General features: G+C 40.4%; 1 protein-coding gene across 5 annotated transcripts in view; it reads left to right on the forward strand.

The window, feature by feature from the left end:
- The window catches only part of LOC134211763 (scavenger receptor class B member 1), a 305,460-nt gene that overhangs the window by 200,267 nt on the left and 80,763 nt on the right, over positions 1–24,430 (forward strand). For 3 of the 5 annotated variants that reach the window (XM_062688976.1, XM_062688977.1, XM_062688978.1), the window contains exons 9-10: positions 9,391–9,516; positions 14,939–16,110. In XM_062688976.1, coding sequence (XP_062544960.1) covers positions 9,391–9,516; positions 14,939–15,244 — 432 coding nt within the window. In that variant the 3' untranslated portion in view covers positions 15,245–16,110. Of the gene's footprint in view, positions 1–9,390; positions 9,517–14,938; positions 16,111–24,430 lie in introns of those variants that run through there. The other 2 variants (XM_062688979.1, XM_062688980.1) reach the window with 2 other exon arrangements.

Raw genomic sequence — 24,430 nt, forward strand, 5'->3', positions numbered from 1 at the left:
TGCACCAGTTTGCAACATTTACAATATCAGTAGGGTAAAACGTCCTATCGTTGTGGTATGTCCTAATGTTGCGGTAGTGTTAAAATAGTCCATTCTGGATATAATAGCATTATAGCCTATTCAGATTGGGCTATATATGACTTTGTTAAGTGAGAGGGTATCCAATTATTACGAGGTATCCAGGGTATCCAGACTGCAGCAAGATAATATATCTTGACGTTTCCATGTTTCCTCATTTTCACGCTAATACAGGGTTGAATTCAAGGAGAGTTTTAGAATTTAATTTGCGAAATCAAGCATTTGTGTGGCGACAATCGAACATTTTTTTCTGAACAAAGTTTCTACGAAAAAAAAATATGAAAAGGGATTTTCGAAGAATATTTGAAGCTCTCATTAAGAATAATGAGCGAAGCTACATTCATTAGTTGGGTGCGCCGTTCTTCGGGGAATCAGACTATTCCTCAATTTATTTTTAAGTTTAAAAAGTATTTTGATTCTGTACTATGATCGAACGGAGATTTGATAGAAAAATTTAGATACTTTTGGGAATTCTCACAAATAAATAAAAAAGGACTATTGGACCAATTTTCAAGAAATATTATCGAACTAAAATGTATTTCCACCAGTATCTCCATGTATGAAGGGTAACTCAGCAATTTAATTTTTTTTTCAAAAATGGAAACTGAACCATTGCGTTCTACTCGACAATCAATGATACAGCTTCTAACAAAATCGAATCGTGTGAATATGATATAATTTAAACTGGATTTTGGATGAATTTTTTTTTTTTTGTCTTTATTAAGGAGACTTTCAGCCCTAGGCTGGCTCGTCTCCGTTGGATGAATTAATGCATTACCAATCCATGTTTTATTTAAGGTTATTCTACTTTATATATACATCCCATTCAAATCGTACAGTTGTCCCACGTGAAAAATGTTGAAATCCAAAGTATATTAAGCTATTCAAGGAGCAGAATTGAAACAATTTATGAAATCTCGCTTAACTTTTCAAAAGGTCCTAAGTAACATCTTTTCATGAATTAATTTGAATAGCGCAATCAATAGAACAACATGAAAGCTTTTGATTGCAGTACTCAAATTAATTCATGAAAAAAATGTTACTTAGGACCTTTTGAAAAGTTAAGCGAGAAATCATGTTTATTCATCAACTATATTCGTTTTACAACCATTCCTACGTTTTAAATTGTCTTCCGCATTGGCCCTTGAACTTTGAAAATTTATTCGATTTGTTCTATTAAATCTAGGTTTAAGTTAAATACTTCATGTTAATTCTAGAGAGCATCTGTTTTTTAAACAATTCATGTTGAATAAGTGGAGAATAAATAATTATCATCATTATTTTTCATCATATAAAATGCTATCCACAAAACCATCACAATCCGAGTTATTCTTCAGCGCTCAGAAGATTTCCATCTAACATGCATTCGACCCTGCTGCGACAGAAAGAGCATGACTGTCAACTACGAAACGAAATGAAAACAGAGAGAATTTTCTCTCTGGCAAAGAGAGCGTGACGCTTGTCAGCTTTGTTTTGTTGAATTTCTCCCTGCATTCCAGTTAGAACGAAAGCTCTCTCGTAATAATTGTTCGTAATAAATTCTTTTTAGCGGGTATCTTTTGACAGCGCAAAATGTATGGAATATTACGTAAATAATGACATCATAAAGCGTATTTACCCTGAAACGCCAATTATTATGTTATTAATGGCGTAATCTGAATAGGCTATTAAAAACAATTGTGGATACGCTAAAACTCATCGAATTAACGACTAGAACACCTTTTGTTTGACAAAATTCCGTTCAAAATTATGAAAAGTCAACATTTTTCATTAAAAATTGGAATCCTTTGAGCCTATCATTGCGGTAGTGCTAAGGTCCTGTTGTTGTGGTATCCATTTCCATAAGAATTGCATTCAATACCGCAACAATAGGACTGACCTTGAAAAAATGTCGCAACGATAGGCACCTGCGTCCTATTATTGCGGTAGTTTGTTTTTATTGTGATAAAAACAAAACAACATAAGTTTAGCACAATTGACGTAATATTTACGAATCTATAGTTAACGAGCAACCTATTCGACTACCGCAATGTAGAAAAAGACCAACATGTAATTTTTAAAGAATTTTTGAAATCATCCACAGTGGAGATATATCAGCTTCCACACTGATATTCTTCCCTCCCCCTTCATACGGGAGCTTGGCAGAAGGAAGGTCGTGCGATATATGCCATCACAAATATTGCCCTCCGCTCGCTTTCAAATCGACTTCTATAAAAACATTCTTCATGCCTGCCGTATCCTAACGGAACTATCAATTCTATACTTTCGCCTCTAATGCTATCATGAACATGTACGTCCAAGTTTGGAAGATGATATTAGCATTTCCATATCATTGTAAATTTTAAGTGGTATATTGTCCTTAATTTTACTAGTAGTGTCCCTGATCGTTTCTTGTCACGATTCCGCGAAGACTAGTGCGTGCGTCTAACCGGACGGCCGGTTTTATGCTTAGTATGCAGTGCATAGCAGAGAAAAGAAAGATCTAAGTGCGTGTGGCGAAGCCGGCGTCAGGTCACCAACCGCTGGTTGACCGCGTTTGAACCGTAGCAAGAGGCACGAAAAACTCAAGTGAGAGATACTCACCGAATACCTACCTCCATCGGTGGGCGGTTTCCCGGAGAGGTGTTCGCGGCCGTAGATAAAATGGTGATATAGTTTCTCTGAGTGGACTAAGTACAAGGCGGAAGATAAGAGTCCGGTCCTGCTGACCGACTCGCTAATCTTGGTGAAAGTGAAGTGTAAGAGCGGCTGAGCAGAATATCCGCAATAAAGAGACCGATCCTCCAATCTTTATTGCGATCCTCCAGATCTACGAAGAGATCGAGGGTGAATAGGGGAAGTTTCGGTTGGAACTCACTGTGCGTGGGTAACTACACACTCGGCACTGAGAGCGTATAGCGACAGCTGCCATCCCCGGCAGCCATGAACGGGGACAACTCCCCTTGGTAGAATGACCCACCGCTTGGTGGATCGCGCTTAATCGATGGTAGCCACCCCGGTCCAACTCTCCCTCCATATATGGACGGAGTCAACATGCACGGTGCCCTTCATGTACTCCGTTTAGCAGCGGTAAGTGGCTCATTACCTAAAGTCCCTTTCACGATCCGGAAATCAGTTCAGCAACAGGTCCACGGCAAGGTTGAAGGAGCATTCCCTGAAGCGCAAGGGACATCCTATGCGCTGAAGGTCCGCAATATGCGACAGGTGAAGGGCTTGTTATCCATGTCGTCGCTTATTGATGGTACCCCGGTAACGGTAACGGAACATCCCAGTCTTAACTCCATCCGGTGTGTGGTCAGCTGTAGAGACGTTATCGGTATGTCCGACGCTGAAACAAGAGAATACTCCAACCATCATAATTACTTTCAGAGGTACTAGCATGCCAAATTTTATCGATTTCGGCTATATCCGTTGTCGGACCCGGCATATTACCCTGCGCCCATGCAGTGCTTCACATGCTGGGCTTTTCGGCATACGGCCAAACGCTGTCAATCAAATGAACTGATGATATCAATCGGATTCTCGCCCAAAAGGATGCAGAAATTGCCGAACTACGCGCAGCACTCAACACCCCCGTTCAGCCATCTGCACCTAAAGAGAATACTACGATCACCGAACTAAAGGCGGTCGTGGCTAAGCAAGATCAGCAGATAACACTGCTCACCACCCAGCTCAACAGCTTTCTTCGCTCAGTTATGCCGGTTAATTACATCGCTCCCCCTTCAGCACAAGACCTTCCAACCCGAGAAACGGCCCACAAATTTCCAGCGAAAAGCAGCATTGATTTCATCCAAAAGCTTTTCTTCAAAACAGAAAACACCAAAAAGAACACCTTCAGTTTTCCCACCTTAACGTGAACGTCACCACCATAATACCAGCATAAAAGAAACTCCAACTGAAAAATCACAAACTGATAGAAACTGCAACCAACCAAAAACATTATTACTGTGAGACCAGCACGAAGGAAGAACCAAAACTGATTGGACCAATAACCGACTACCCCCACAACACCAGTCTACATCCTTTGACGGACAAGCCACCTTAAGCCGCATACCTCAACATGAACATTAAACAGACACAACCCCCGGCCGTATTCCGCCGGAGCCCATGTAACACATTTTGTTAGCCACCGACACGACACACTATCACCTTCGTTTCTTTTCCTATATCTGGCTCTACAACGATATCACCGCAAACAATAGGTAGATAAAGAACGAGTGAAATCGAAAGACAAATTATTTATCTCACCCATCTGCATCAGCAAGATAATAGACATGCATAAATCAGAGACGCGGGTTTTAATAGTTTTAGGGGAAAATATTGTACCTCTCCACCAAAACTGCCGATTATGGTTAGTATCAGTGGCGTAGCCACGGGGGTGGTTTTGGACCTAAAACCCCCCCCCCCCAGAGACAAAATTTTTAGAACATTTTTTTTTCCAAAACAATAAATATTCTGAAACACCCCCCCACCCCCAAACCAATTTTCTGGCTACGCCACTGGTTAGTATCATAGTTTCTCTTAAGATATACCATCTCTATTAACGATGTAATCAGATTAATCCCTTTTTGACTGAAGCTAAGTTACCAAAACTCGAACAGCAGACATAGAAATCCCTCTCTGTAGGTCATTAAATTATCTTTGGTCTTTAGATATATAATCAAGAACTAAACAGACGGTAACAGGACCTCTGTTAGTATAAGCAAAAGCATGTACCGGAACCGATTATAGTAAAATACCATGTTCGTTAAATGTCCTCGGTGCGACCCCTTGGTTGGGCGCAAAGGGAGGTTTCATCCAAACCTCACCTTCTTTATTCTATAGTGATGAACTCTTTAATTTACTGAAAAATCACTCTAATAAAGATATAAAAAAGGTAAAAAGTGGGAACCCAACGTTAAGTAATCTCAGGTTTATAAAAGTTAAGTAAAATTTACCTTTAGGTATATTTGACTGAATATTAAGTAAATTTTACGTAATTTCAACAAAAATTTACTTAATTTTGGATTCCCACACGAAACCCCCGATTTGAGTGAAAAGTACCTAGGTACTTTTTTTTCTAACCGTGTACCATAGAGGTAGAGCATCCATCTAAGGTATTTTATGAGACGTTTTACGCTGAGACGAGACCTGCAAAGAGGAAAAAATGTTACTTCAGCTGCTGCCAGTCAACTGCTGTCACGAACTGTCAGGTGCAACCAGCAGCTTTTTGAGTGAAAGTATTGGTATCCCAAATAAAATATTCCACATCATTTTTGTTTTACCAAGACTTTTTTACTTTAACGAGTATTCCAAACCTTCCGTTTAGCTTGTTAATAATCAGTAATAAACCTGTGTTTTGTTCCCGGTATAAAAATCCTTATGAAAATGAATTAACTATTTCGTGAATTGGATACAATTTTATTGTGCTCAGAAGGGTCCACCTGGGGCTTAGGTGAAACAGTCAAGTAAACAGTTGAAACTCGATGGTCATCTGTGATGAAAAGAAGAACAAGTGTCAAAACAAAAGAAAAGAAGCAGCGTCTTTGCAGGTCTCGTCTCAGGTTTTACGCAGAGTCTATTATATAGAGTTGTGCAAAGAGGATCTTCTTACTCTTATTCTGAATGATGCTCTTGTTATTATGTTGAAAACTTTAATTTTTGTTCAACCCTTCAAGTGACTTCACGGGAGTGATCACTTCTAAAGCTTTTTAATTCGATAACCAAAGTCACCTACAGAGTGCAAACACGTGAGTTTCTTGTTGCAACTTTATTGGGGGGTGTATTGAAGTTTTTTGAAGCTGTTTCTAGAACAAATCTAATACATTTCAATTCATGAGTTTCAATTCGCCATAATAATCGTCAGGCGATAACAATACTTCCGCCTTACCAACAATCATTTGTTTACTTTGCTCGATAGGTAGACGGTTTGACAGTTCAATAGGTAGATTTGGCTTCACTCTTTGCGTAACTCTATATATAATAGACTCTGGTTTTACGATGTCCCGATTGTTTACATTTAATGTTTTGTTTTGGTATGATTCTCCGTGAACATTCCGTTAGGTCCGAACACATACTAATGATTGTAACGGTTTACTTTTCATTCGTGTTTTTTTTTTCAGAAATTTATGGTTAGAATGCAATGGTATGAACAATCTAGCGACACGTATTGAAAATCGCATGAAAAACTTTGTTCTAAAACCCTAGTAACCGAAAAGTAAAACAGGTAGAACTAATGTTGCAGCCTATTGGAATGTTCAGCGAGAAATAACCAAACAAACGGGCTCCCACTAATTGTCAAAGTAGATAAACAGAGCTTGAGCATGAACATGATTGACCGCCCACGGTTGTTCCTCCGTTATTGCCAGGCCAGCTGTAACTACACAGAGAACCAATAGATGAAGTTTTGGACTAACATCATCTTCAATTTGTAAGAACTGGTGACCCAAAAATAAGCAATATCAGCGCCGGCCTTTGTGCTTTCCGCACAAAGCAAAACTAAATTTCGACGACCGGCCGATCGCTCTGCTTACTGGAGAATCTGAAACACGAGAAAACACTCACTGAACTGATTAAATGTCAATCAATTGCATGTTATTCGGCAACTCGGCCGTACGAAAACCATTTTTTTGTTAAATATCTTGGCTGTGCATATGCACAGTACATGTTTCGAAATGGACAAAGTGATATTAAATTTGCGAAAAAGAATCCACGTGTCTTGGATGGACTCGAACCTTCAACCTCCTACTCTCTAGATAGGCGTGATAACCCCTACACAACAAGACCACTTAAAGGTTGTGCTGTGCATATGCACAGCCAAGATATTGATTAAATGTATTACCGGCCGCGCAATGCAGAACACAATATTTCGGGAGATCGCACGATTGTTCTGTTGTCCGAAACAAGAGATTTCTCTTCGCACTGAGCTCCCAATTGTCAAAGTAGATAAACACGAGAAAAACAGCTGTTTCGATTTGTCTCATAAAATGCCTTATACTGAGATGTGAGGGTTCGATTCTCACCGGTAGGCAGTGGATATTTTTGCATATTTCATAAATATTCTCCTCCAAGAAAACACATATTTTTGGTCTTCAGTGTCATTCTCCACATAAAGCCTACCTTGTTGTCTGTATACCCTGAGACTTATTAAATTAGGCATTGGCGTAACTACCTCGGATGCCTAGGGGGGGCTATAGCCCCTTTATATTTTTTCTCGAAATTGACCTTCTTTTTTGAAAATTCTCGAACATTTTAATATCTCATCAAGTTATCAGCGGTTATGTGACAAATGCAGTCCAAACACCTAAGGCAATTGTGGATCCATCACACTCATTCATATTATTCTCTTTTCTCAAGCACGTGCACGTGTGCACGTGTGAGCAACAACTCACAGTCTATGTTTAATTGCGCTCGACTAGCGTCAGGCAGTGGATATATTTGCATACTTCATAAATATTCTATCTATCTCAAATGAAAAAAAATAGTGCAACTTTCCATGGATTCTGCCGAGAATCTTCCAAGAATTCTGATGAGAATCCTGTAGTGATGCTGACTGGAATGTTCCAGGGACTCCGACGGGAATCTCTAGATATTTCGACATGAATCCTTCAAGAATACCAATGGGAGCCTCCAGGAATCATGAAGGGAATCCACCAGAGATTTCGGAGGGAATGTTTCAGGAATTTCAACGGAAAAATTTCAAGGATTCCGACGAGAATGCACCAGGAATCCTTCACCCTCCAGGAATTTCGACGGGAATATTTCAGGAATTTGAAGGGGAATATTCCAGAGATTTCGTCGAAAACCCTCCAGGAATTCCAATATGATGGTCCCAGGTATTTCATGAGCAATGTTCCAGGGATGAAGACGCATATCGTCGAAGGATTCCGAAGCAATCCGTAGAAGGACTTCGAAGCAAATCGTCGAGCGACTCCGAATTAATCTTTCAGTTATTCCGAAAAGAATCCTCCAGCGATCCTGAAGGGAATCCTCCAAGGATGTTGAAGCAAATCGTTGAGGGATTCCGATGCAAATCATCAAAGGATTTCGAAGCGAATCGTCGAAAAAAATCGTTAAGGGACTCTGAACAAAATCTATGAGAAATTCGGAAGCAAACAGTCGATGTATTCCGAAACGAAACGTCGAATGATTTTGAAGCGATTCTTCGCGGGATTCCGAAGCTAATCGTCAGCCGGATTCTTTATCGTCTAGAGCATGGTTTCCCAAACTGTGGGTCCCGACCCCCAGGGGGGTCGCGAGCGGATTGTTGGTGGGTCGCGTAGAACAAATATTAATTGCAGCTCGAATGCCGAACCTTTTGATCATTTTTTCAGGAACATAATTTTAAGTTCAAATCGCATTTTATTTAAAATATATTCATCACCACGCTATTTTAGAAAACATTTATGCCTAAAAGCTGTCCCCTTAATGAAGTAAAATAAAAACATTTTGACAAACAATATCATGTTTGTCATTTTTTGCATTTGTACATTAAGGTAACGTGAATATTTTTGTAAAACTTGCCGAAACAGATGACACTCTGATTCAATTAATGCTTAATACTACTTGGTAAAATGCATTTTTTCATAGGTGGGTCGCGAGACATATAGAATTTTGATAGGAGGGTCGCATACCCAAAAGTTTGGGAAGCTCTGGTCTAGAGATCCCAACGCAGATCATTTGCAAAACGTCGAGAGACTCCGAATTAAATCTTCAAAGGATTACGAAGCAAATCACCGAAGGATTCTGATTTGTCAAGGAATTCCTAAACCAATCTTAAAACGAATCTGGAGATATTCCGGAGCAAATCAACGAGAGATTCTAAAGCAAATCCTCCATGGAAGGGCATTTTTCACAGATTCCCAAGGGTATTGCTTAATAATACTGGAAAGAATCCAGTAGGAATTCTTCTGGATTAGGATTGGAATACTTCGATGAATCCGAAAAGAATTCTTTAGAGATTGAAGTGAGAATTCTTCTCGGATTCTGATGAGAATCCTTCTCGGATGCTGATGGGAATCTTTCTCTGAATTCAGAAACAAGCTAATTTTTCTTCCACTCATTTCATTAAGTATGATAGAGTGAATATGAGAGATAACTCTTTAGTCTTCAAACTTTTTCGGTAATTCATTATGCTATATGTTGAAAACTGATATCACTGCTAACTAACTTATCAAATCCTAGGGAGGGCTAATTTTTTTCTAGGGAGGGCTAAGCCCCCCCTAGCCCCCCCTTATTTACGCCAATGAAATTAGGCTTAGCTAAAGTTGACAGAATAGTTATTACTCCCGTGTGATTGTGTGAAACACTAATCCAACCTGTTATTTTTTTCAGATTTCTGGACTGCCCCTGCAACTATCTGTAAAGTTTCAAATAAATATGGCAATGGGAGATATATCGAATATGGCAGAATGTGAACGCTTCGCTAATATTGTTATACCGACTTTATGGTTTGAAATAGTAAGTATTATATTTCTTGTTATGTGAAATTTATGTTTGCTTTTATATTAAATTTTATCGAATTTGTTTCTGTAATTCTGTTTACTTGGTTAACCTATAATTCAAAGATTAGCTCTAGTGCAGTTATCGTCAGCATTGTGTGCGTTTTGTTCCTTAAATGTTTCTCGTACAATAAAACTGCATTTTTATAGCAAGTAATAACCTGAAGGAATGCTCAGAAATATGTCTACCAACCAAAAGTATAAAAACTTATATTGACCTCAAAATCATTCCGTACGGTATGATCAAAACAAACCCCGGCAGCAATGCTTTTTTTTATCATGCTTTATAAAAGAAGGGGAAACGGGGGTAATATGCACTCCCGGGGCAAAACGACCCTTTGGCATTTTTTAGTACATTTTCGGCAGTTTTCCAAAATATTCACTACAGCGCATGTAGGTACTTCGGATCTCGAACCACCAATCCAGAAGTAAACATTCTAAAAAATATTCCTGGAACAGCGCTAAAAATGACAAAAGGTCGTTTTCCCCGAGGTGTATATTACCTCAGTTACCCCTAGTATTTAAGCAATGAACTTGGAGCCCTAGTCTGATCTGGCCCATTTTTAGTAGCAAATAATAGGATAGCATTACCCGTCGAATACAACTTCTTGTGAACAAACCGAAGACAAGATAAGTGTCAAAAACATGTGTGAGTTTTTTCGTGTTCAAAAATAGAATACACACACATACAAACATGTATACGCATGTACATTATCGCAGTTCGTCGAGCTTAGTCGATTAGTATATAGTGCTATGGCCTTCACACCTAATTCTGTTTGACTAGCTTGGTAATTAAATTTCCAATTTCTCAACAGCTGAGCTCTCGGTAGCACTTCAACTATTTACTGAGACCAAGGTCTCAATTCTCCATGTCCGGTGGCAAAATATTAAAATCCCTGAGCTGATCGGTAACAAAGAATTACCTGCCCAGTTAGAATGTGCCTAAAATCTGTATGGTGAAAGGTATCTACACTACTAAAAATCCACACATATTTATTGGCAAAAATCCATAGATTTAACTTATGATGTATATCAGCGCACACATAACCATTCGCCACGCGAACTACTAATAAAATATATATCCAAATAAACTTTATGTGTGGTCTCGAATTAGCAATTATTTAATTTATGTGTGGTTCTATATCGATTATATTAGGGTGGAGCTATTGCAAAAATTTATAACGGCCACACATATATCTTTTATAGATATTTTTGGCAGTGTAAGAATAAATTTCTAGAAATTATACACTTTTACCAACAAAATATTTGGTACGCGTAGTAGCGGACACCTTATGCAGGGAGGTACCGAATAGTTTTTCAAAAAAAGTCATACTTCCGAGAAAATTCGCGATAGACGTATTTAGCCATACAAATGTATGGCGGTAAACTTCATGCTACTGTTTACGCATGAACTTGCATGTACGATGTTTTTAGCGCCTGAATGCTGGCAGCGACGAGTTGAAAACCAGCCACAGTTGGTAATTCATTACTACACGGCTTTGGTTAAGTATATACTGAGGATTCTGTTGAAAATTGTGCGGAATTCGGTAATATTACTCCGGACGATTCTTTTATTGATTTTTTCGATGAAAGTAAATCCTTAGATAATTATTTCAATTATTCATGAGAATTGAAAATACTTTGTAGTATTTTGCTCTTACGATGCAATTAACTTTCGTACATAAAAATATCTTCACACAAAACCAAAAATAAACAAATTCAGAACTTATTTTCACCAAAATCTTGTTTAGAGTCTGTCTCATTTGGAGAATTAAACTTAAAAGTGACAGTTCAAAAATTAAAAAATCACCCGCTCATCAGAATGGCTGGTGCTATCCAGCAATTACAATAAAACATCGATGAGAAATGATTCGATATCTGTCAAAAGTAATTTTGCTCTGCGATCAGGGTTATTCGATAATTATCGAAATGTCACCTTTAGGTGTAATTTTCCGTAACACGGTAGATCACTTTGACGTAGTGTGTTACGGTGTGAGACCTGCCAAACAGAGCCTTAGCTTAATCATTTTTTCTAACTAGGGCTATATCTACCTGGGTACCTGGTTGGCTAAAGAGTCGATACACCTATCCCTGGCTCCAGTAGAGATCCATAATCGTCGGTCTTGGGCGATGTTCCTCAGCACCAACACCACTAGGTCTTCCCCTATCTCCACCATGTACTTTGTCTTGGTAGAGTTAATGGTTAAGCCTATCCTCGCCGTCTCCCTCTTCAGTGCGACAAAAGCCTCCACTACTGCTCTGCGATCGATATACAAATCATCCGATCAGGATCATCCGCAGGCTAAACATCTGATCCGTCGTTGATCGACCCAAACGAAAACCTGTCTGGTATTCGCCGATGAAGGACTCCTTAAGCAGTCTCAGTCTGTTAAACAGGATACGCGACAGGATTTTGTACGCCGATTTCAGAAGGGTGATCCCTCTGTAATTGGCACACTCTAGTCTCTGCTCTTTCTTATAGATTGGGCATCATATAAGGCCATCCAATCAGCCAGCAGGCAGTTCTTCATCCTCCCATATTTTCTGGATAATGTGGTGAATTGATTGATGCAACTGCTCGCTTCCTTGCTCCGCTAGGGCAATAAGTTGTGGTATTTAAGGATTCATCGTATTTAGTCCCCGCTACCAACAGCAGTCTTAGAAATAAAACATAATTAATGTTACCTTGCAGACAGTTGAAAGACTCGAATTCCTCTTGTTTGAGGCTAAGCTGTATGCAGCGGAAGCAACTTTTCAAGCAATTACTTAAAAAAACTGGGTACCCGGCACTGGCAGCGCCAGCTATTGTTATTTGGTGGGGCACCGCTTAGCGCAAGAACAATAGCCTATGAGAACAATGGTGTGATTGCATCATGTGGTGCCCCACCTCTGTCTCCGCCAGTGGTACCCGGTCCTAGGCTGAACTGAATGCAGTAAAAAACGAGTTAGGGGTTTAAATACGTACTAACTCTTTATGAACTGATGAACAATGGTAGTGAGAGGAACACACGGAAGTTCTTATTACTGAACAAATTCTCAAGCTTGAAATAAGTGTTTTACTGGTGATATTCTCGAAGCAAGACAAGGATGTGGCTACTGGCTAGGGATCCGATGCATAGCCAAAAACAGTATGACTGTTCTGTTTTCTCAAGAAAGGATTGGTTTCCTATTGATAAGGGGCGCACCTTCAATGGGATCGCTCTCTGTGAAGTGTTTAAATAGCGGGACCTTGTAATGGTGCTCTTGAGAAAACATAACAACAACTGTATAAAAACCGATACTGCATTGCTTCTCAATAGTAATGAAGTAATTCGGCATGCACTTAAACACTAAGGATACGGGAAACGCTACAATAGATCTAATAACAAACCCGAAAAGGTTTAATTTCAGTTTAATTAAAATGAATGTACACGATTTGAATTGTCATGACTTGTATTTCATCGTGAATTAGCCCTGTTTGATTTTGGTGGCGGCCTGGTTAAAAAATGACTGGATAAGTCTTTTTGAAAATTTGGTACTGTATACAAAGTTTGTTTTTGAAGCGAATGTACGAATAAGTGTTCGTAATACACCCCCGGAAATAATTATATACACCCAGGCTTTTTTACACGGTTGGAATTCATTAATTTCCCGGTTAACCCGAACTTTCACAGTTTTTTAAATACCACCTGAATTTTCTTTGATTTTTTGTGAATTTTTTCGTGGGGTTAACTCATTATTTCATTGACGCTGAAGGTCTCAAACGACCAAAACCAAACCGTGTAAAAAAAACCTGGGTGTATATCGTATACAAAAAAAATTCATTATTTGGAAATTCAGGTCATTTTAGGCTAAGATGCAAAGTGATTATCATATATTAACATTTATTATCATATATTAACATATTATCATGTTAAGCATTTAATATCCTCCTTGAATGTAAGCTTATTTTTATGGTGTGAGAAACAATTTTTGAAAAACATCGCCCAAAATGCTGGAAATCACTGCTGTATGACATATTAGAATAAATATACCCAGTCATCCGATGTAGGATTTTCTTACAATTCTGTATAAGAACCTACAAGATCTAAAAAAACTGAGTATATACGAAATTGTAAAAATTTTATATAGAAAAATACATGTATTGTAAGAAAATCTGCAAGGTCTTTACATAAAATGCATGAGCATCTTACAATTTTTCATATACCTTGATGAGTTCTTAAAAGAGCTGTACGAACATCTGAAGTATGGTTGAATTCACAATATTTTCAATTCAAATATTGTTTTTTGCTCCCGGATTGTATGTGCCATTTTAATAATCCTCTAATTAGGTTGCAATTTGACTATGCATGCGTCATTGGAAGTTTGAATGAAACTGTCTATGGAAATCGCCACTCATGTGCCCGTTAATTAATATAATCAATGTCGTAATCTGAATAAGCTATTACGTGCTAAATTGAATTTTCACAATTCAGTGTTTCCTTAATAACTTTTCTTGCAAGCATCAAATCGTTCTACAATATGTTGCTAACGGGTACATATATTTAACAAGCTTGGCAGGCAACGTTTCGGAACGATTTACTTTCAAAATTACTTGTTTCATAGTAATTTTTATACAAACTTCTAACTGCGCGTGTTCAGTCAAATAACAGCCAAATTATCTAAAAATTCAAGAGGAATGTGGCGACGAAAAAGTAAAAATTTGAATCAATCAAGTATGGGTCTGTTCACAAATTACGTAACGCTTCTGGGGGGAGGGGGGAGGTTCAACTTGTGTTATACTTTGTTACACTAAAAGGTGGGGGAGGGGGTGGGTACTACCAAATGTTACGCATAACGCGAATACAAATTTATTTGAATTTCTTTTTTTAATCACTGATTGAAGTAATTGCTGTTTATCGTTATCGTATATTAGTCATTATCGAAATCAAACATGCTGACATAGCAGGACTGATATGCGTAAAAATACCAAGCGAATATTGTATTTCTTTACACCGCAGTTCCGCAAAACTATGTAAATGGTTATGATCGCAAATTCTATTTTCGTTCCTACTAGCTGCATTCTTGATATCCTTGATTTTTGATCACGTGCCTTCCCTATTCTAACAGTGTTAAAAAAATACCAAAACCCAAATGCTTCAGAGAAGGAAAAAAAATCTGCCTTTAAAATTTTCATAGTTACGCGTTACATGGGGGAGGGAGGGGGTTCCAAAACTGTTACCTTTTGTTACGAGGGGGAGGGAGGGGGTCAAAAACTCGGATTTTTGCGTTACGTAATTTGTGAACAGACCCTATAATAAAAGGTAAAACACATCCTATGCATCATGTTCTATACTAATTCCAGGAATAAACAAAAATCGCATATAACACAGAATTCTTATATATTTGTTTTTGTTTTCCAGACAATGCTTCAACTTCCAAAAAATTTGCGGAATAGATTCTTATTTTATTTGAACTACCTGTGGATTTTTGACCGGATTGTTTATTTCATTCTTCTAGTCGGAGGAACACTGCTGCTTTTATTTGCTGTGATACGTGTGTCATTATCCTTGTCACTGGAGCTTTCGTCACGTAGTATATCAAACAGAAGAAAAGGAAGCTTAATACCTCAGAAATGTCAGGAAAGTCGAAGGAATTCGGTTCTAAAAAATAATACTTCAAAACTAGAAAAAGGCTCTGATCAGGAAAAGGAACATTTTCTCGCTTGAAATTAGAAAAAAAAATGTCATTAGATTAGATAAATTCACAGAATACTAGAGTGATGTCGCATGCAATATACACGTTATTTGTCTTTATTTTTTACATGGGGGAAATGACAGCTTTTGCAAATTTTGATTTTGATTCGGCCATAACAATATTTGATATGCAAAACTATTCTAGCCTAATTTGAGCTTAATTGGTCTTAAATACCAGAACATATTTGGTCAACACATGATGAAGCCGCCATTTCCTCTATATATTGAGTTCCTCTTTGTAACTGGTTTAAACATTTTGCTCAAAGGTGTCTTTAGGCGATAGACGGGCAAATCGATATCACATAGTATCATAAGTATCAATAAAACCAACCGATATCAAAGTCATCAATACCAATTGAAAATCAATTCATGTAAATTAATATGTCAAAATACAGTATATGCAAGGTCAGCTTGATAGTTTACATTTGCAACATTTGGAAGGAATTGACGTCGCTGTAACATGGAAACAACGCCATTGAATGCTCGAAAGAAAATAAAATCCGAATCCGAAAATACATACAATGTGTGTATAACAAATTTTCTGGCATGTGAGTTTCAACTTCGCCACACACACTTAAAATAGATTTCGCTGTTAGGTAATTCTTTGTTTGACGAAAAACTACGGTAAACCAAAGAAATTCGATTAACAAGATTAATTTTACCGAATATCAGTAAAATCATACCGAACAAACTGTAAGTCCAAAATGATTTGACGGAGTTTCAGTAGTCGAACTTACAGTTTGATCTGTAAAATCGTATTATCGCCGTGCATTGTAAAATAATTACCGGGCAAACTGCAAAATAAATAATATATTACAAAACAACAGTAAAGCGATAAACTATCAGAGTCATATTTGTTTGAAACTTTGTTGCTTCGAAATTTCTAACATTTTCCATAGGATCTCTAAAAAAACTTGTGAATACATATGTTGAGAGGCGAAATAATAACAGGTACCTATGTTGGGCAATAAAAACTTGTTAATATGTTGAGAGACAGACAGATATGGGCGGGCAATAAAAATTTCTTTTTTAAACGCTACCACTTTTTTCAGCTTGCTGCGTCTTTTACTTTTCTTCACCTTCTGTTGACGCAATGATAAACATAAGCATCACACTTGTACCGTTTGAACATCATTTGCATGCGATTTTGCTTTATCCGTGACACGCATCTAGGTTAAAACAGTTTCCAAAACGATTATTAGATTTTAGCCTGATTAAACTGGCAACTAGTATATGAACCTATTCTCCGAACCTAGTTTAGCTAATACGTCACCCCGCCAGAGTAAGTTAGTTCGATTTCAGTAGTGCATGCAAAAACAACCAGTACAATAAAGCGATCTAGTTAGAAGTCAATTTGTAGTGTGCTTTTATGAGTTGGTGAATAAAGTTTTTCTGTGAGACATCTGTTGGTGAAGAAGTTAAATTTTATTGGCTACTGTCATTTCATCGATTACCGACCAAACACAACGTAGGATTTCTAGGTAAGCGCCTACATAAAATTGGTGCCGTGACTAGGATCGTCGACACCGTCTTGGATCCAGCATCCATTGGAGCACGTGGGACGATGCACTGGGCGCTGCCATTTTGTTGACGCCATAATCAAGTGTATATAATACAAGGCACGAATAATCGGCCGCAAGGTAATTGCCTGTCCGATAAGCTTTCTGGGCCTCACAGGTACCCTTAAGATTCCTGTTTTTTGTCTTGCATGCATATTTTTCACTTTATCCCCGGACCGGACGACTTCCGTTACTGCCCAGCCGTTTTGGGCACACTCGTCCGAGTATAAAACGTCATCGTATACCGCCATTGCGTTCCGGCGGTTCCAACGCCATTCTCGAAGCATCTACGGATCGATTGTTAACTAAGTCAGGATACGACCATCATCCAGCTGGATCGGTTGGACCTCTTAGGAAAGTTCATGACCGCAACATCTTTACTTCCGCTAAGCTAGACGCTCAGTAACGACATCTACGGAATTTCTTCGGAACTTTGCACCAGTTCCTGTCCAGATAAGCAGCTTCATTTAAAATTCAAAACATTTACTTGCCTTGGAATCGGTGAGTACCATTCCAAGCGCTTATTTTTTTCTCTCCGGGTCTACAGTGGTTCCTTTGTACCACAAATCGTCTTTCCATTCCCGAGCATGGAGCCAAGGCAGCATAAAGCTACGCTGCTTTCTCGGAGGGCAACGATTATCGCAGCGTTGGGTCAGGCAGAGGCGTTTGTATCATCGTACGACGAGCAACGGGATAGGACGCAAGTACCACTTCGGTTGGAGTATCTCAACAGCATGTGGAGCACTTTGGAGGAAGTACAAGTGAACAGACCTCTTCCGACGGGGCGACGATCCCCGCCGGTGGGCCGCGCGGCGGCACTGGATTTTCGAATAAAAATTAAAACACCACTCAGTTCTTTATTGCATCTTTAGCCTTATTTATAACTTACATGCTAGCCCTACCTACCGTTATACTATACACACAACATGCGCGTTGTTGTACTAACTAAGCCAATGTCACGCGACAAAGAAAAACAAAAGCTTCTCCTATAATAAAGCTCGACAAAGCTCAACGCTTTGTCACGTTTTATTATATGTCTATGTTTTATTATGTCTGTGTCGCGCTTCTTATGTGTTTATGACCAGAGCGGATGGCCCTGGTCGTGAAAATGTGACAAATAACTGGGGTTTGGTGAATTTTACAAATAACTTTGGGTCTTTGGGTCTTATAAATAAATTAGGGTCTCTGCACCTAAGGTCTCTGCACAAGGTCAACTAGAAGGCACGAAGGACGAAGGTAGGCAAGCACACGCTGACATCCGAGCCAATTTCGAGCCTCGGCTATTCGTGATCCAGCTTTCCACGCTCGATAATGGCGGCTTGTCGCCGTGTAAAAATCAATCGGTCACTGTACTGTTTGACACTAGCTGGAGGAAAGCTCACTGACGTTCCTGGGTGAGGGGAAGAGAAAAAAGACCTTGTCGCCAGTGAGTTTTCCTCCAGCTAGTGTCAAAAAGTACAGTGACCGATTGATTTTTACACACCGACAAGCCGCCATTACCGAGCGTGGAAAGCTGGATAACAGCTGATCTGGAATCTAGACTTCCTAGTCAATCAGCAAGCCCATGTTCCTCAAAACTCTTCCAACTCTTCCGCTCTCTCCGGGTATAAACTTCCAACGATTGCTCTACCATCTATTGCTAATAATTCCACTACCTACGGGCAGCTCTAAAAAGTGAGGCGGCCCAGCTGATCGAATCCATCGCGATCAGTTCTGCAAATTACAATCTGGCTTGGCAAACGCTCGTCTAAAGGTATGCGAACGATTATCTGTTGAAGAAGCGACACCTGCAGGCGTTATTCGACATCGCTTCGATACGAAAGGAGACTGCTACGTGGCTGCATGCGCTGGTAGACGAATTTCAGCGCCATACAAAAACTTTTTGCCAACTAGGAGAACCAACTGGGTCCTGGAGCAGTATGCTGGAGCATCTTCTATGCACCAAGAGGATTATGCATCGACCAACAACCAGCCGAACTACGATTGTCTAAATGAATTTCTACAGCGCAGAATGAGAGTTCTCGAATCTATTCTCGTAAATCATCATTCCCCACCTTCAACTTCGTCTGAGAACAACCATGTTCTCAAAAAAGCAAAATAAAAAACTGATATCCCGTCAAAAATGAGGTTTGTTAGCTGGGTTTCGGCAAATTATTTGCTGATTTTCAGCAACTTTGACAGATATCTCGGCGAAAAACATGTTTGCTGGGGCTCGGCTGTGCGAATCTCGGTAAAAGTTGAACAAATTGCTGAGATCCCGGTAAATAAAATTAAGTGTGTATGCATCCACTTCGAATCAGGGAAACAAATGTCCGTCCTGCAATCAGGAGCATCTCCTAATGAAATGTGCAAAGTTCAATCGACTCTCGTTACATTAACAGCAGCAACTCGTCTCAAGTAAACGTTTGTGTCACAATTGTTTGAAAGGTGATTGTTAACTACACACGCCAACGCAAGCTTTTCACAGCAACGGAGCAGCCAACCGATTGATCCCCAGCATCAACAATGCCGGACTCAGAAACCCTTCTGCTATTAAAACTCAAACAGGACTAACTATGATATGGAAATGCTAATATCATCTTCCAAACTTGGACGTACATGTTCATGATAGCATTAGAGGCGAAAGTATAGAATTGATAGTTCCGTTAGGATACGGCAGGCATGAAGAATGTTTTTATAGAAGTCGATTTGAAAGCGAGCGGAGGGCAATATTTGTGATGGCACATATCGCACGACCTTCCTTCTGCCAAGCTCCCGTATGAAGGGGGAGGGAAGAATATCAGTGTGGAAGCTGATATATCTCCACTGGCAAAAGGAAGGTGGTTTGACTTGCTCATATGCCATCGCGTGCGGAAGGATTTGCTATCGATGAGTACTGTCCCCAAATTTCTAATATGACATCAGCATTTAGTCGAATAGGATTTTTATTGCACAGTTCTGTTTTCTCATTGCGTCCGTCTCGTCGCAACCAACTTGGCTGCCTCGGAGAGAACAAAGCAGAGAAAGGCACTGCTGCTGTACCGTCGACCAATAACAGCTTAATTGATGGATGCCCCCATCAAGGGTAGTACACTAAATTAATGATTTCGTGTGCCCTCGTATTGGCCTTCGTATTGCCCTCCGCTCGCTTTCAAATCGACTTCTATAAAAACATTCTTCATGCCTGCCGTATCCTAACGGAACTATCAATTCTATACTTTCGCCTCTAATGCTATCATGAACATGTACGTCCAAGTTTGGAAGATGATATTAGCATTTCCATATCATTGTAAATCGTTTAACTTCACGTAGAAGTAACACACACGAAATCATTAATTTAGAGGACTAACTAGCTCTTCGATCGTCTGCCTTCCTAGTAATCAATTCTGATAAGAACTATGGCCGATAACTCTTTCAAGGGGGAAGGCAGCGAGAAATTGTGGCATTCGTTAGTTCCAGCGGTACATCCGCGAAAATCACACCAGCAGAGGGTTTACTGAGCAGCGGCCAAATCCCTCGGAGGAAATCGGTTGCTGCAGACAAGGCGGGAACGGGAAGCAACAGAACCAAATTGCGGCAAAATCCTTTCAGCGACCAGACGTGCAGCAGCTGCCGCAATCCTCAGGGCTCAGCTTGAAATGATGATCCAGACAGGTTTCGTTTTAAACTTTTTTTCACTGTGCAGATTACGATTTACTAATGACAAGAAATTCTGTTTCACACATTCTTTTATAGTTGCCGCAGTCAGCGGCCTCGCTCTATCGGTACTGTACTTTTATGACGCAAGCAAAAAAAAAAGTTGGTGGTCATAGGTGACTGTACACCCGCGGCCTACTCGGCGTTGGTGTGTGTGGATTTTGCTTAAGGATGGGATGGGAAAGGAAAGGGAAATAAAATAGAACTTGATTGCTATACAGGGTTGAATTGCGGAGGGATGCTAGGTTGGGTTGCGTCATATTCGCCATCGCGAACAGTGATCACGTTCGTAATTGTCCATCCAATTTCAATTGTAAGCACTGCAACAAGCGGCATCACACCATGTTGCATGCTGGTGAGTATTCTAGATCAACCAATGATCCCTCAGCAGTTCGTACGTCCCTGCCACCACAAGCAATTCAGACTAGTGCTAACTCTTACGTAGAATTCCTGCCACAAACCGCAGTCGCAGCCACTGAATCTGTATCTCGGGTCGTTGCCAATGCATCCACTCTACAACCACGTGAACATGTCTTCCTTCTGACTGTATTAGTGAAGGTTGTTGATGCGTACGGCCAGGATCATCTAGCTCGTGCCTTGCTCGATAGTGCTTCTCAACCAAACCTAATGACTGAACGTCTTGCGCGTAGTCTACATCTTAAAAGGAATCCCGTGAACGTTATCATCCAGGGTGCTGGCAATTTATCCAAGAAGGTTCAGGAGTCAATCTATGCGCGTGTGAAATCCAGGAACGACATATTTGAATGCGGCGTTGATTTTTTGCTGATGGATACGGTAACTGCGAATCTCCCTGCACAAGACATTCCAGTGAAAGAATGGCAGATCCTTCAGAATTTAGCCCTAGCTGATCCCATGTTCAACAAGAGTCAAAAGATTGACAAGGTCCTATGTGCGAAATATTTCCATACATTTTTTCCTAGCACCACTTGTCTCTAGTTGGGCGCTAATCATCCAATATTGGTGGACAGTGTGTTTGGCTGGGTCGTCACGGACTCAGCAAGTGACTCTACTCAAGGCTCATGCACCACCCCTAGTGTCGTCCTCATATCGATGCTGACTCTGGAGGATACCATGGAGCAATTTTGGAAAACAGATCAGATAACTGTGTGCAACAATTATTCTCTTGAAGAACGTCACTGTGAAGAGGTATTTGAATCCACCACGTCTCGTGACGAGACAGGCCGCTACATTGTACGCCTACCGCGGAAGGCTAACTTGGACACAATGTTTGGAGAGTCCAAGATCAATGCTTTTTGAAGGCACGAGCAGCTAGAACGACGCTTGGACCAAGATCCGAAATTGAAGGACGAGTACCACAGGTTTATGAGTGAATACCTCTCCCTCGGCCATATGCGATTGGTCGAAGCGGATGACGGAAATAGCTTTCAAAGTTATTATTTACCCCACCACCCCGTCATAAAGGAAGAAATGTACCACCGCTAAAGTTAGAGTCGTGTTCGACGGCTCTGCCCGTACTTCGACCGGGTTCTCACTAAACGAAGCTCTATGTGTGGGTCTGGTGGTCCAAGAAGACCTCCTCTCAATAATATTTCGATTTCGCACTTATCCAGTGGTCCTAGTCGGAGACATCGCCAAAATGTATAGGCAAGTTCGGCTGCATCCTGATGACTGTCCTCTTCAGCGTATTCTGTTCCGCTTCAATAGCAACATTTCCGAACTGCAAACCATAACATATGGCCTAGCTCCGTCCTCCTTCCTTGCAACAAGCACACTTCAAAAGCTTGCCACGGACGAAGGCCATGCGTATTGGGCGGTCCATCACTATTCAAAAAATTTTATGTTAATGATTTCATCGGAGGGGCCAGTTCGGTGGAAGAAGCCATCCGACTGCGGGAAGAGCTGTCTCAACTACTTAGCAAAGGAGGATTCGATCTTCGAAAATGGACCTCATATCGACTAGAAGTCCTCCATGGTCTCGCCAGCGATCAGATAGGAACGCAGTCTAGCCTACATTTTTCATCGAATGAAACTATCAAAGCCCTTGGCCGATCAGAGAATTGGCCGATGTCAACGTGCTTCTTATCTGTTCTGCCCAACAAGATGCATTCAAAGAGAAGATTAGAGAGCTGCGGAATGATAATCCAGTTCCTAAACATTCCTCGACGCGACGATTACGACGTTTTTGGATCGTGAGGGAATAATGCGAGTGGGAGGACGGCTCAATTTGTCCCAACTTCCTTATCAGTCGAAACATCCTGCCCTGCTACCGAAGAATCATCCATTTCCTCGAATGATTGCGGAGCATTACCATCTGAAACTTATCCATGGCGGCAGGCGCCTTCTTTTGTCTACGATTCGCGAGGAATACTGGCCGTTGGATGGTCGTCGTTTGATCAAAAGTGTCGTTCGAAAATGTTTCCGCTGCTCACGCCAACATCCGATAGCCGCTCGGCAGCAAATTGGCTAGCTGCCTACCTCAAGAGTCATTCCTAGTCATCCGTTTTTCCACACTGGTGTGGATTATGCTGGTCCGTTGTACGTGAAGCCCATTCACGGGCGTGCATCTCCTACAAAAGCCTACGTGTGCCAATTCGTTTGATTTTCCACGAAGGCCGTTCATTTGGAGTTCGTTGGGGACCTCTCCACCCAGGGGTTTCTAGCGACTCTGCGCCGGTTTGTCTCAAGACGGGGAATCCCAGCCCACTTATACTCGGATAACGGGAAAAATTTTGAAGGGGAGAAAAGAGAACTGGCTGAGCTATTTGCCAGATTGGAAAGCAACGACGATCAGCGCATAATCACTTCTGCTTGCTCTCAACAAGGGATCATTGTCACTTGACTCCTCCCAAAGCGCCACACTTTGGTGGCCTATGGGAAGCGGAGGTCAAGACTACCAAAAGGCATTTATTTCACCAATTATGAAATACACTTTTAAATTTTGAAGGATATTACACCATACTGCATCAAATTGAAGGAGCCATCAATTCTCGCCCATTGCTGCCGATGTCCGACGACCCCAATGATCTTGCAGCATTAACTCCGGCACATTTTCTCATCGGGACATCGCTTCACGCTCTGCCCGACCCAAATTTCCAGCATACACCGACGTGCGCCATGAACCACTTCCAATCCCAAGCAACCAGAAGTTCAGATTTTACTTAAATTTACTCTTAACCGAACTAATTGGTTCACTATGGTTCACATCAAGTTCCAAGCATCCTTAACGGAACTTTAAAGTTCACTTTTACGCTCCCACCATACAAAAAATTACTTAAAATGAGAGCTGATTAAGCCAAAATAGCCCTTCTTATCCGAACTTCTGGTTGCTTGGGATAGCTTCAGCAACTGGTGCAGCGATTTTGGATCCACTTTTTTTTTTGGAGAAGCAATTTTCACCTGAAAAAAGAGAAAAACAACTAGAATTAAGACAAAATCACTTACCTGCTGTAATCTCATAGGCTAAGCTGGGGTGACATTGCGCATCTCGACTCGAAACGAGCAAATCATGCAAACTGCCATACGAAAGAGCTGTCGAAAGGAGATGCACAATGGGGCTGCTGAACTGTTTTGTTCGTTTGTTGTTGACGTTTGTTGAACGACATAATCATTCAAGGCGGCGGGTATGTTGACGCAATGATAAACATAAGCATCACACTTGTACCGTTTGAACATCATTTGCATGCAATTTTGCAATTTTTTTTATCCGTGACAAGCATCTAGGTTATAACAGATTCCAAAACGATTATTAGATTTTCGCCTGATTAAACTGGTAACTATGGTATATGAGCCTATGCTCCGAACCTAGTTTAGCTAATACGTCACCCCGCCAGAGTAAGTTAGTTGGATTTCAGTAGTGCAAGCATGCAAGAATAACCGGTACAATAAAGCGATCTTGTTAGAATTGTAGTGTGCTTTTATGAGTTGGTGAATAAAGTTTTTCTGT

Source organism: Armigeres subalbatus, chromosome 2 (assembly GCF_024139115.2).
Source record: "Armigeres subalbatus isolate Guangzhou_Male chromosome 2, GZ_Asu_2, whole genome shotgun sequence".
Taxonomy (NCBI): Eukaryota; Metazoa; Arthropoda; class Insecta; order Diptera; family Culicidae; genus Armigeres; species Armigeres subalbatus.